Source organism: Xiphias gladius, chromosome 18 (assembly GCF_016859285.1).
Source record: "Xiphias gladius isolate SHS-SW01 ecotype Sanya breed wild chromosome 18, ASM1685928v1, whole genome shotgun sequence".
Taxonomy (NCBI): domain Eukaryota; kingdom Metazoa; phylum Chordata; class Actinopteri; order Istiophoriformes; family Xiphiidae; genus Xiphias; species Xiphias gladius.
The window spans coordinates 22450233-22463043 of NC_053417.1; the positions used below are offsets into that span (position 1 = coordinate 22450233).

Here is a 12811-nt window from a genome sequence, read left to right on the forward strand (position 1 = left end):
GTGCAAGTTCTTATGGACATGTAAACCGACACAAACATATCTGCAATAAACTGATATTGGATGATATATCAGCTGATTTATCATTCTAGTTCTAATATTGATACATTTTGACATTTAATACATTTTAAACTGTTGCTGGTGAAAACCGATTATGACTACACAGTGTTTGCTCTTGATAACTGACACTAAAGTGTTATTGTTGAAGGACTGAATATATTTTAGAGCAGGATGATTGCCACACTGCATCCTACGGTTTCTGCACCTGTTTAGGAAAATGAATACATCTTGATTAAGCCATAAATAATTTGTGCCACCCAACATTTTAAGTTGCTAGGTTTTTTTTTGTAAGGGCAAAGGTCTACCGGCTTCTGTTATTTGACCTACGTAGATGAAGCAACACCTTTGTTTCTTAAACCTTGCTTGCTTTGTGTAATACAGCTTGTTCCTGGTTAATGATTATTATGGTGTGTGTTTTAACCATCAGCAAAAGAAAGCTATTCCGCACTGTATTTTGGACATTGCAAGAGCTCATCCAGGCAAAGTCACCATGAGCAAACTAATTCTAATTGCAGGTAAGGCACAATGAAAAGCTACAGAATTTTATCTTGAATCGTTGTCTTCTCTTTTTACCTAATATTTACTGTTTAATCTGCAACTTTTAAAAAGGTCTCTGCGTTTCCCTCTGCAGTTTGGGTGAGTTCATAAATTATACATTGTCGACCACTGACACTGAACAGTCTTAGTATCGACTAGTTTGAGTATCTAGTCATTAATTATTCTTTAGAAGAAGAATGATGATGAAATCAATTTCTATCTTAAATTTTTAGTCTCATCCTCCAGACTGGTGTGTTATTACACAAACTGGTCCCAATACAGACCTGGCCGAGGAAAGTTTATGCCTTCAAATATTGATCCATACCTCTGCACCCACCTGATCTATGCCTTTTCTGGTATCAACGAGGCAAATGAGTTGGTCACAACAGAGTGGAATGATGTGGAACTCTATAGATCATTCAATGGACTGAAACAGAGGTCAGTCCAAAATCTTCTGACAATATCTTCTGTATTATGTTGAAAAATAATCCTTGCTGCTAACTAAATGTGTGTATTCCCACAGGAATCCAATTCTTAAAACACTATTAGCAGTTGGAGGCTGGAAATTTGGAACGCAGAAGTGAGATATTTACCATAAAACAGTCAATAACGATCAATGTACTGCATATATGTCTTCTTGAGAGCACCTTTCTTTCCCCAAAATTCTAGCCAGATTTAAAACAATGGCGTCAACACAAGCCAACAGAAATACATTTATCCAGTCTTCTATCAGACTACTCAGAAATCACAGTTTTGATGGATTAGACCTGGACTGGGAGTACCCTACTGCAGAGGACAGGCAGAGGTTCACGGCGTTATGCAAGGTCAAGTCCAGAATTATTGTTGTGATGCTAAGCTGATGTTTAACATGAACCATTAAGTGACTTTGATTCTGTGGTGTACAGGAACTCCTAAGGGCCTACGAGGCTGAGGCATATGCAACTGGCAAGCCCAGATTAATTATCTCTGCTGCTGTTCCCGCAGGGAAAGTAACCATTGATGCTGGTTATGAAATTGCTGAGATTGCAAGGTACACCGAAATGTTACCCCCTGCATTACCCCCATGATTAGCTGTCATCCTGTTTTGGTGAACTTGATCTCACGTGCATTTTATCAGGTACCTGGATTTTATAAATGTGATGACATATGACTTTCATGGCGCCTGGAAAAGTGTGACAGGACATCATAGTCCCTTATACAAGGGATCCAATGACATTGGTAACAATGTTTACCTAAATACTGTGAGTACTAGGATGAATTTTTTAGCTGCATCATGAATGTAGACACATACTTTTCTCTCCTCTAATCCCTTCTCTTTCTGTTTGTGCATTTCAATTTGTTCATTAAGAAAACCCTAGGGGAAACACTGGAAAATTAAAAAAAAAAAAAAAAAAAATTAAATATTGCAAAAAGTTTTTACACTTGACTTAGATGGAAAAGTCGGTGTATCGATAAATGCAAAATGGAAACAGACTTAGCGATGCACATTAATTTGCGCTTTCAGTTGCAGATTGTCTAGAAATACGGTTTAAATTCGTACTAAATTTTGATGGAAACTTGACTTTGGTCTATGTCACTTAATTTACCTTTCAGGACTTTGCCATGAAGTACTGGCAGGACAGGGGAACACCTTTAGAAAAGCTAAATATGGGCTTTGCTACATACGGACGAACATTTCAACTGTCTCCTCAGTCCAGTCAGGCTGGAGCACCAGCCAGTGGGCCCGGAGCTGCTGGTGTTTTTACAAGGGAGGCTGGCTTCCGGTCCTATTTTGAGGTGAAACCAGCAGCTATTTAGTGAATTTAACTCTCAGTCTATGTTTTATTAGTAATAGTAAGTATTTTGAATTTAAAACTCTTTTTAGATTTGCACTTTTCTTCAAGGGGCCAGTGTCCATGAGATTGAGGGCCAGAAAGTTCCCTATGCCATTAAACAAAATGAGTGGGTCGGATATGACAACGAAAAAAGTTTTGAGGTTAAGGTATTCAGTCGTTTCTATAAAAATGTTGCTCACGGTCAAGTTAAAAATACAAACTTTGTCATTGACCTGTTTCTATCGTTATTCAATCAGGTTCATTACCTGAAAGACAACAACTTTGGAGGAGCCTTTGTCTGGGCCTTGGATCTGGATGACTTCAATGGAGAGTTCTGTGGACAAGGAAACTATGTCCTCATCAGAAAAATTCACGGTATTTTGGCTTCAGGTAAATAGAAAAGAAAATTGCTAGCCAAAAGATTTTCTTTCAGAGGCACCAAGCATTAATTCATTGACCTTTGTTCATTTTGATTGGACTGACTACTAATAACTTACTGTTATTTCTCCAGATCTTCCTCCCCTTCCCACTGCAGCCCCCCCTCATTCTAAAGTGACTCCATCTACACCCGAAGACATTTCTACCACCACATTTTCTCCAATCCCAGACAACTTCTGTGCTGACAAGCTTGATGGTCTTTATGCCAAATCTGATGACCCAAAGTCTTTTTACAATTGTTCCAACCATGTGACCTGGGTCCAACACTGCCCATCTATTTTAGTCTTTTCTGATAGCTGCAAATGCTGTGACTGGCCCTAAAAGCTCGCACATCATTATACATTCCACAAGCCGTGGTTGTTAACAGTAAGGAAAAATCCAATCATGATTTACAATTTCATACAGGGGCGCAAACTCATCGGGGCTGAAAAGGGTGACAAAGTTTTAAATGGGAGGGAGGAATTAGCTACTAAAAATTAATGTGGTGTTTGCTCTTTACAGCTATTACAACTGCTATTTGATCAAATAAGAGACAGGGCTTAGATATCACATTTATAAATTGATTTCACAACCAGTACAACTGATAGAAAAACTGTCACACGGTAATTTCAATTCATCTTCTGTCGTTTCCAGTAAGCTTCGCACTTGCTCTTCTCAACCGACATAATTAGGCTACTGCAGCAAGCATTCCGTTTAACTACATCGAAAGTAATAGAGGTCCATTTTGGCTAAATGTCTACACCATTGTCTCATGAATAAGTCTCTTGTTCCGAAAAACATCCAAAAGCAAATTGTTTAATTACATCGCGGTTATGACAATGGAACCATCAAGGGGATGACGTTAATGTTAAGTTGGCACTGCGGAGATCAACCTATGTTGTATTCATCAGCAAAATGGTAATGTTAATAACGTTAAATGAGTAGGCCCAGGGCCCTAACGTTAGTAATGTTATACAAGTGGAATTTGGAATAACAGGTATGCTAGCTAACATTAGACTCCATGGAAATAACGTTAAAACGTAACGTTACATATCCAGATTGTGATGGCTAGCATTTGCTAAATCAAGACAACTCAACCTTATCAGGCTAATTAACAGTTCCAAGTTTGACATATTGTCATATACAATTAAGATTATCGTAATGCTACTGTAAGAGATTCTCACTTTAAGCCATGCAGGCAGTCAAAAACTGACCTCCCAGAGACGGCCCTCTTCACTCTTTGCCCCCCGAACAGACTACACGAATCACAGAAAAAGGCCAGTTTTGGATTCAAAACGGCGATTTTAGCCTCAATGTGATGAATTTGCACCCTGTTCGTCAGTGTATGTGGTGTTGATTTAAAAATGTGTACACACTACTCATAAGAAGGCAGATTTTTGCTTTTCCTAAAACGAGCTGATTAAACGTTCTCTTCCTTGCATTAAACAGGGAATGGTAATCCTTACAAAAGCACTGGCTTCTGGGCTTCTTTCCATTGTCCTGCAACATTAAATATATACTACAATATACAGTATACTATAATAATAATTTTCTATATGCATACATGTCTAAACACAGACAAGGGTGACACTATGAACTTCTTCAGAAGCCTGAACTGTCACGTCTCACATCTTCTGAGATGATCTCCCACGTTGAAATAACACTGTGCCCAAAACACCATAAACAACCTTTAGTTTCATTGTAAAGATTTAGTTTTACGTTTTGATGCAAAGCACCGCATGAACCTGCCTAAAAGTAGTCGCGCTGACCTCCAGTGGATAGTAAAAATCAAAACAGAAATACAAATGAGCCTGTGTCTGTAAAAACACCAAATGTTCACATCTGAAGATTTTGTAAATGATATATCATCTATTCTCCTCAACACCCATGACCCTATTGAACATTTAGCTTTGTCAGGCAATTGACAAATAGTTGACAAATGGTTCAATGCAATGTACTTATTGGTTTACAGTAGTAATTAAAAACCAATTAATAGGGGGACACTGGACATCTGACTTAATGGATGATTTAAAACTCCAAACCACTAGCAATCCTCTCTAACTAAACTGATGTATGTAATGTAACTCCCCGACCTTAATAACAACTTAAGTAATTGTATCTCTACAGCACCTCAACACCATTAATTTGAGGGGATGGGTTAATTTGAGAGCATAATTTTAATAACGAAATGGTACAAATTATTAATGTGGGAAACGACTTTGTGCACACAACCTACTAATTCATCAGTATCTATTACTAATTTCTGCACACAAATTCTGCCATTATTCAATCTAGGCAGGGCCATGTCTGGGTATTTTCGTCCCATAGGTGAGACATCCACTGGTGCGCCTTGAGAGGATGGATTTTTATAAATTATATTAATTCAATTTTTTTATTTATTTAACTTTTTTAACTTCATTCAACTTCTGTCCTGTGTCACGACTCAATTAGTGTCTTTAAATGCATCCTGGTCCCTGTTATGGGTTATCTTAGTTTTAATTGTCTTCAGGGTATGATATGGAACATAAACTAGTTATGAATATCCCTGTATCTCTTTAACATTATCCAGATTTTTGATGGCCTGTGCAGGAGTGTCTTTGATTCCTCCACATCAAAGACAACTGCCTACACTGGGGAACAGGTATTACCAGTATCTGACATGACCGTGAGGACATTTTATGATCCAATATTTATTTTAATTCGACTTTTGACTATTTGTTTCTTTATTATACAGTTAAAAGTGCACATTTAAGGCCTGAATTAAACAGGATTTAGACAGACTCTCTTTATCGCATCGTGAACAAAATACATTTGTTTTCAGAAAAACAGTAGCACTTTAGAGGTTCAAAATATCACAGAAATAGGTGAAGAACAACTGCTCTGTTCAAATCTTTCACTGCAGTTCAATGTTGAGCAATTTTATTTCTGTGAAAGGTACCAAATAATTTTATTATTATTGAGCAATTAACTAAAATTCTGACCTATGTTTTTATATATTTTGTGGCTCAGCCACTTGTTTGAAATAGTTGCTGCCACTGGTTTGATATATGAGAGTATACACTTCAATTAATACCTATTAATTCAGTCATCTTGTCATCTTCACATAAATTCACATACAAGACAGGCACAACAGCTTCTGTGTCATGCACTTTGCTCTGAAATCCTCGGTACTACAATTTAATGACAAGGCAGGGTGTTGAGAGCTTACACAAATAGCATCATAATTAGAAAAAAGAATGACATAAATTATACCTCAGCAAAGGTATGTCCTAAATCACACCCAGTAAGCAAAATTACCTGTATTACTACTTCTGAGGACGGCATGTTTTTCTTTGTATCACACCTGTTGCACTGTTGATCTATTTTTCTCTAAACCACACATGTGCTGAACATTCACACACACTTTTAGGTGTGGCAACATCGGAAGCTGGCAAGGAAAAAAGTGAGAGATATAAAGGGAAGAAGAGAAAAAAAAAGCACAATATCCTTAATGACCACACACTACTGTCCCCGAAAGCTGAGCCCCAGCTACAATCTGTTGCAGTGTCAGGAAAACAGAAATTAGTATGGTTAAACAGTTTAATACGACTCCAACTGTTTGATACAGTACGCTACGTATACTGAAGGCAATGAGCAGAATATCTAGTCTACAAACCTTAGAGGTATAGAATATACTGTATTTGTGATGTTTGTGATTGGTTCTGGGCCAATAATGTGGTTTCTAAATCAGAAAAACAACTTCCCTACTTAAAAGTTATTTTTCATGTAAGAATACACCAAAAATTTAAGTCATCCCTTCATTAGGTCCATGTTTGCTTATTGTTTGTCTTTTGAATTTGATTTTAAATGTTGTTTTTGCAAACTAGGTTTTCAGGGGCCTACACGAAACCCTGTACTGTGGTAGCGATGCTGACACTGGCAAACCATTAATGTTATGCAATTAATTTCCCACCGCTTCCCAACACTTGTTCATATGTACACACAGTTAAAAAGCAGTGCTTACACAACAATAATGAAGTTTATTTAAGATTCAAGATTCTTTCTTTTCACTGCGTGTGTGTCTGTCAGCTACCGACTGTGAAGTAGGAGGAAGAGGGAGGACTTCTGAGGAAAGGAGAGTTGAGTCACGATGTTCTTTGTAATCGCGGATGTATCCGTACCCTCAGCTGCTAAACTACAGCCTTAACAAACAGCAGTATCTCTCCTGAATGAACCATTCTTTAAAACAATACCTTAAAGCCCATGAAAACATGGTTTGAGAGCATAAATATTTCTCTATAACATGAAATATTCATCTAAGCAACAAAACCAAAAGCTCTGTACTTAAGCAGAGCGGTGCTCTGAGCCAAAGCTAATGACAATGTTAACGTACAGATATTTATTTTATTCTTAGTGTTTTTTAAATTATTATTTAATGGCAAATCCATCACATACCTGTTGGGATATTTAAGTCTGGACCAATGTGGTAGGACCAACCAACAGACTGACTGACATTGCCATCTAGTTAGACTGCTAGTGTAGCAAGTGTTGCTGAATGGAATGAACCACTTTTTTCTGTTGTTCACTTGAATGTGTCAGAAACCTCTTTTCCCGTACTTCTCGTATTTACAAGCTGCAGTAGAAAGAATGGAATCATGATAGATGCAAATCTGACCATCAAAGACAGTACATCAAACTTAACCTGCTTAACTTAACCTATCAAGTTGGTTACATAGCTCAATCCTAAAACCTCTTCAATCTCTATATAAAAAGAGGCAAAAAAAAAAAAAAATCAAGCGGCTTTAATAATTGAAATATAAAAGAAACAAGACCATTTACTGTCACAAATTACCTTCAGGGGCCCACCACAATTTCTCAATCTAGCCAGAAGACCAAAAATTCAAACGAGCCTCACCCCAGATCATTTCTTTTGCATGAAGTGCAGCTAATTAAGATCAATACAGTTCAATAGCACCAAAAACTGCAGCCTCCAAAATTATCATAAAGTTGAATCAACACCTCTCCAAAACATTTTCAACAAAAACTGAACATTATAACCTTTTAATAATAAAAGGGCCATTAATCCTTAGCAAATATCCAATTTTTTTGATTTGCTTTGGAAAGAGCTATACACTTTAGACTTGGACTTGGACAGAGACAAGGCCATATTCATGATGGCGCAACCACCAGTGCAAGAATCAACACCCCTCTGAAACATTTTAGACAATAACTGAACATTATAACCTTCATGAAGGCAGGATTTATTGCAGGACGGTTGAATTAGACTGCACTAGTTTTAGCTAGGTGTTCCTAATAAGCTGACAACTGAGTGACTGTGGGAAGAGCTATAGACTTTGGACGTGGACTTGGGCTGAGAAAGACTTAGGGCTCTTTTAATGATGGCACAACCACCAGTCAGAGAAGTGCTCTGACATTTTGAAAATTTCCTGACCTTGAAATTCACTTTGTGTGGTATTTTGATACCAAGGGCAGAGCGCACAGGTGGGAGAAAAGACACAAACAGGTTGGAGGATCATTCAGATGAGGCACCACAAAGCAAGTTGTTGGTATTTTGGTAGAAAATGTTTCTGAGATTTTGCATTAAGAACAGATGTCTCAGAACCGCATCTGTTTCTGACGCAACGTCCCTTTGAAGCCAGACATAGACATCCTTGCCCAGGAAGTATTGCCCTTGATTCATTCATGGCTCTTCGACAGTTTTTTTTTCTCAAACTATATTTGATTTTGGATTTGGACCTTGGATTGTTTGCAATGTTTATTTATTTGTTTTGAACCTCACCTGGACTGCGACTCTGATTTTTGGGCCATGGACCTAGGATCGATAGCTTGTAAGCCTGCTAGCTTGCCTGGCCTACTAGCCTGCCTAGTTATGCTTAACTCTTGAACACAGACCGCAAAACAGTTATCCCCTGAGGCTGGGGCATGAACTTGTCCTGGGCTGTTGGCTGCTTATACAAAATTCTGATGCTTGTTGTTGATTACATTCACCCTGTAACCTGTCCCACTTTGGATAAAAGCATCTGCCAGATGAATAAAATGTAATGTAAAGGTAAAGCCACACTCCAACTATGACACCCAAACCAAAAGGAGAGGACTGCATTAGTCTATCACAGGTGCGAGATCTTTTAAAGCAACAACAAAAGGTCTACATGCAGTTGCTAAAGCAGCAAGAAAACAACTTAAAGGGTTTCATCCAAATCTTCGCCTCGTTTCTACTAACAAAAGAATTGATGATAGAGAAGTCCAAGACCTAAAGATCAGCTTGCAGTTTTCTGAAAAAGAAGCGGAATACCTAAATGTGACTTGCAAGGAGTTGACTGAAAAGTGCAAAGAAACACGCATAGACATTAATACTGTGTTTCAATCAGTTTTATCAATAACTACTTCGAGGGTTAATCAAGACGGAATAATATAATTGTAGAAGGAATTCCTGAGTCCCCACAGGAGTGCTGGAACAAATCCAAGGACAAGGTCCGTGAAATGCTCACCTACAGATGGATAACAAAAGCGTTGAGGTGGAACGTGTCCACAGGATGGGAATGAACGAAGGTGACAAACCCAGGCCAACAGTGGGGAAATACCTACAATTCAAGGACAAGATGGCCATTCTGGAAAGAGGCCATAAATCAAAGGGAAGTAACATCTTTGGTATGACAGACTCATTGTCCACCCTCCCTCTCAAAAGACTGGGAGAGTTTAAAGAGCCAAGCCTATGGGCTCTTAACTTGGCACACACACACATATACCTGACTGAATGTTGAAGACTTATTTTGCTTTGTTTGTTCTTTTCTACAGCGTGACTGTATTTGATAAACTGCCCAGGAAAGGGCTAAAAAAAAAAAAAAACAATGTTAATATACAATATATAGCTATAGAAATAAGGGGCAGGATACTGATAACTTGCCAACATCAAACAACATTCATATTCTGGCTACCTTTGAGGCCCTCTTAGATGACTCATTTGATCAGGTCTATCGGGTGTTTATGCGAAAAAGATGCAATATACTGTGGAAACAAGCTGCCTAACTGCCACTCAAAGAAAAGCCATTCAAATTAGAGGGCAGAGGAGCAAAACTAATTTTCAAAACATTTCTTGACATTAGAGCTACCTACTGCATTGGAAGATGAACTACTCTGCGATGTAAAAGGCATTTAGGGTGGTAAGAGATTTTACATGTCAGACAGAGTGGAACGGCCTGTTCACTGTGCTCAATAAGGCTTTATGTCTACCATTTGTTTTGTCTACTTACATCGGTAGGGCACATTAACAGATAGTTTAACAAAATTGTGAGAGACTAAATAGCCCAATACAGTACTTTTTTACTATGAACAATGAGGAAAATGGCTGCCTATGATGTGAAAAAGCTGCTAATGCTGAAATTCTTAGATAATTAACACCCCGATCAGCAGGACTACTAGAAAATATTATATTATATATATATATATATATATTATTTATTATTTTATATTTCAATGAACATCTTACAAATATGTTCAGTATCAACATATCTGCAGTTTGCAATATTCGTAAATGAACAACATTTCCACATTACGTTACTAGAAAACATGGTAAATTGACTACACTTATATGGCGCTTTTCTAGTCTTATTGACCAATAAAAGTGCTTTACACTACAAGCCACATTCCCTTATTTACACAAACATTCATAGTGTGCTTTTTTATACATACTTCGGGGGCAGTTTAGGGGCTTAAGTATCTTGCCCATGGACACTTCGACATGCGGACTGGTGGAGCCGGGGAAAGAACCACCGACCTTCCGGATAGCGGATGACCCGCTCTACCTCCTGAGCCGCCCTTGGGACCAAACGTAATTCGTTCCCAATTATATTTCCTTCAAAATGCATTTGCTGTTCCAAATTAGTTGTCTTCATATCTTTTCTTAATGCCTTGTTGTCTTATGTACGGCACTTTGAAATGCCTTGTTGTTGAAAGGTGCTCTACAAATAAACTTGCCTTGCTTTACTGTTGCTTTGTGAGCCACTGTAAACACAAGCCAAAAGGAACATATTCAAATTTTATGTCACTTTAATGGTCAGCACCCGAATGACTTCAAGCTTGTCCCTAAATCCCTTGAAACTTGAACTTGTCTCAAATCAACTGGCCTCAACAGTTTGTAAAAACTCATAAAAACAGCTTTGGCTGTAAGATTTCTTTTGATTATCTTGGTCTCACATTGCTGCTTATTATGTCTACATGATATCATATTTTATACCATATTTTAGCGACTTGAGAGACATAAGATAAATTTGTTGATAGAAATGTACGATTAAAGTACTATTGTATTCCTTTGTACAAGTATTTCCATTTTTTTCCCTCAGTATACATATCCAGTTTTTAAGCTACTTGCTACTGAAAGCTTAGAATGTGAAATGATAGTATGATTAAAAATTAAAAATGGACCATTGTGTTGTTTGCCACTGCCCTTCTGTTGTATTTAAAATCAAAATAGCATGAAATGAGGTTACTTTGTCCTTTTGTCCCAGATTCTATCGTTGTCTAAATGCTTTGGAAATTGCAATACTGTGCTAATTATCCCCACCCTATTTAACTACCACACCCTAAGAGCTATCTACCCAATTTAACAGCCAGAAACCCATCATTCATCCATCAGTCACAGTGGAGAGACAGTATATGCTTCTTTCACTTTTACCTTGGTAAGTATCTCTTTTGCTCTTATTCTATTGAGACACATTTACACAGATTTAGTTGTTGCTGTGTATACTGCTATACTAACTAATACTAAGTAACTCACTCGCTAAACTAGACACAATTCAGGGGGGCCTGAAGCAACAGAGACTGTACAGGCCTTTTCGGTTTTATTTTTTCATATCTAATGTTGTGATAACTGTGTGTTATACCTATTATGAGCTTGTTGGAATTATTATCAAGCTTAAAGCAGTGTTGCTGCACGGCGCAGGCAATTAAATTGATCCGACTTGATTGATTACAGTAACCAGCCTATTTAGTTCAGATCAGACCAGGTAATTTATGATCAGATCTTTCGGGATTGAAACAATTAAAAAAAAAGAGTAATCTGAGATCTAATCACCAAATTCATCTTTTTAATTACAACAATGTGTTTTAAAGTTTTGATTCTGTGTTGTTATAAAACAAACTGCTTTATTTTTCAAAATTTTCAGATGCTCTTTGTTCACTGATTGAATATTCAACTATTATCCTGATAAAGGTAAGTGAAAATATCATTTATTTAAAAAAAAAAAAAAAAAAAAGAGGAAACATTATTTTTGAAGCATGTATTTGGTTTCGACTATGTGGTGGTTCAGTTGCATTTTTCCTGCCAGTATTCTCATTCTACTTTAAAACTGGCTTTGCAGAAGGAGATCGTTAAACAATGCTGAGTAGTAACTCTGCTGAGTAATAACCACCCTGCTATGCAACATTTTTTTCACAAGAAAAATGATCTGCCCAAACTTGTATGGTATGCGGAGAGTTACAATCAACTAACTCAATCAAATTAACTCCCCCAATTGGTACTTGACTGGTACTACACCTTGACTGCTTCTCTGTCTTATTCTGAAGTGTTTCAGCTGTCACAGTAGATGAAGAGAAGCTTATTGTTGAAGCACTATAACATAATATTCAAAAGAGGGGTTCCCTGTTAAGCCATAGCTGACTTTTTGGGTAAGACACCGTGAAATAAAAAGAATCCTGAATGTTGTATCAAACTTGTTGTGTTGTCTCGTTGAAGTGACATGTTGCGTCACGTCTGATTTGTAATATGGCAGTGGCTGGTGTCTTTAGACTGCTGTAATACTCATTTTATGCAAATATCTAAAAACGACACTATACAAAATACATAGTCACGATCGACATTAATCAGACTGACAGGCTAAAACCGTCTTTAAATTGTAGTTTATAATCTTTAGTCAAATACTGTAATTTTATTGGACCAATTAATTGCAACAAATAATTATTTCTCAGAACTTTCTTTGAACATAGTTTAT

General features: G+C 37.4%; 1 protein-coding gene across 3 annotated transcripts; it reads left to right on the forward strand.

Moving 5' to 3' along the window:
• The first annotated feature begins 528 nt into the window (after nucleotides 1–528).
• LOC120803438 (acidic mammalian chitinase-like) lies at nucleotides 529–5723 on the forward strand. 3 transcript variants are annotated; one of them, XM_040151884.1, is made up of 11 exons: nucleotides 529–572; nucleotides 667–693; nucleotides 828–1032; nucleotides 1118–1174; nucleotides 1268–1418; nucleotides 1500–1624; nucleotides 1712–1835; nucleotides 2188–2370; nucleotides 2459–2575; nucleotides 2666–2798; nucleotides 2920–5723. In XM_040151884.1, the coding sequence occupies exons 1-11, from the start codon at nucleotides 548–550 to the stop codon at nucleotides 3165–3167; spliced, it is 1395 nt and encodes a 464-aa protein (XP_040007818.1). In that variant the 5' UTR covers nucleotides 529–547; the 3' UTR covers nucleotides 3168–5723. The 3 variants fall into 3 exon arrangements, with proteins under 3 accessions (XP_040007818.1, XP_040007817.1, XP_040007819.1); XM_040151883.1 differs by having other exon boundaries at nucleotides 2459–2798; XM_040151885.1 differs by lacking the exons at nucleotides 529–572; nucleotides 667–693 and having other exon boundaries at nucleotides 1015–1032; nucleotides 1264–1418; nucleotides 2459–2798.
• Nucleotides 5724–12811: the final 7088 nt, after the last annotated feature.

Coding starts and splice junctions, on each gene's coding strand:
- LOC120803438 (XM_040151883.1), top strand. CDS start 548: ATGAGCAAACTAATTCTAATTGCAG. Junction 1,625..1,711: donor GAAATTGCTGAGATTGCAAG/GTACACCGAAAT, acceptor GCATTTTATCAG/GTACCTGGATTTTATAAATG. Junction 2,371..2,458: donor GCTTCCGGTCCTATTTTGAG/GTGAAACCAGCA, acceptor AACTCTTTTTAG/ATTTGCACTTTTCTTCAAGG.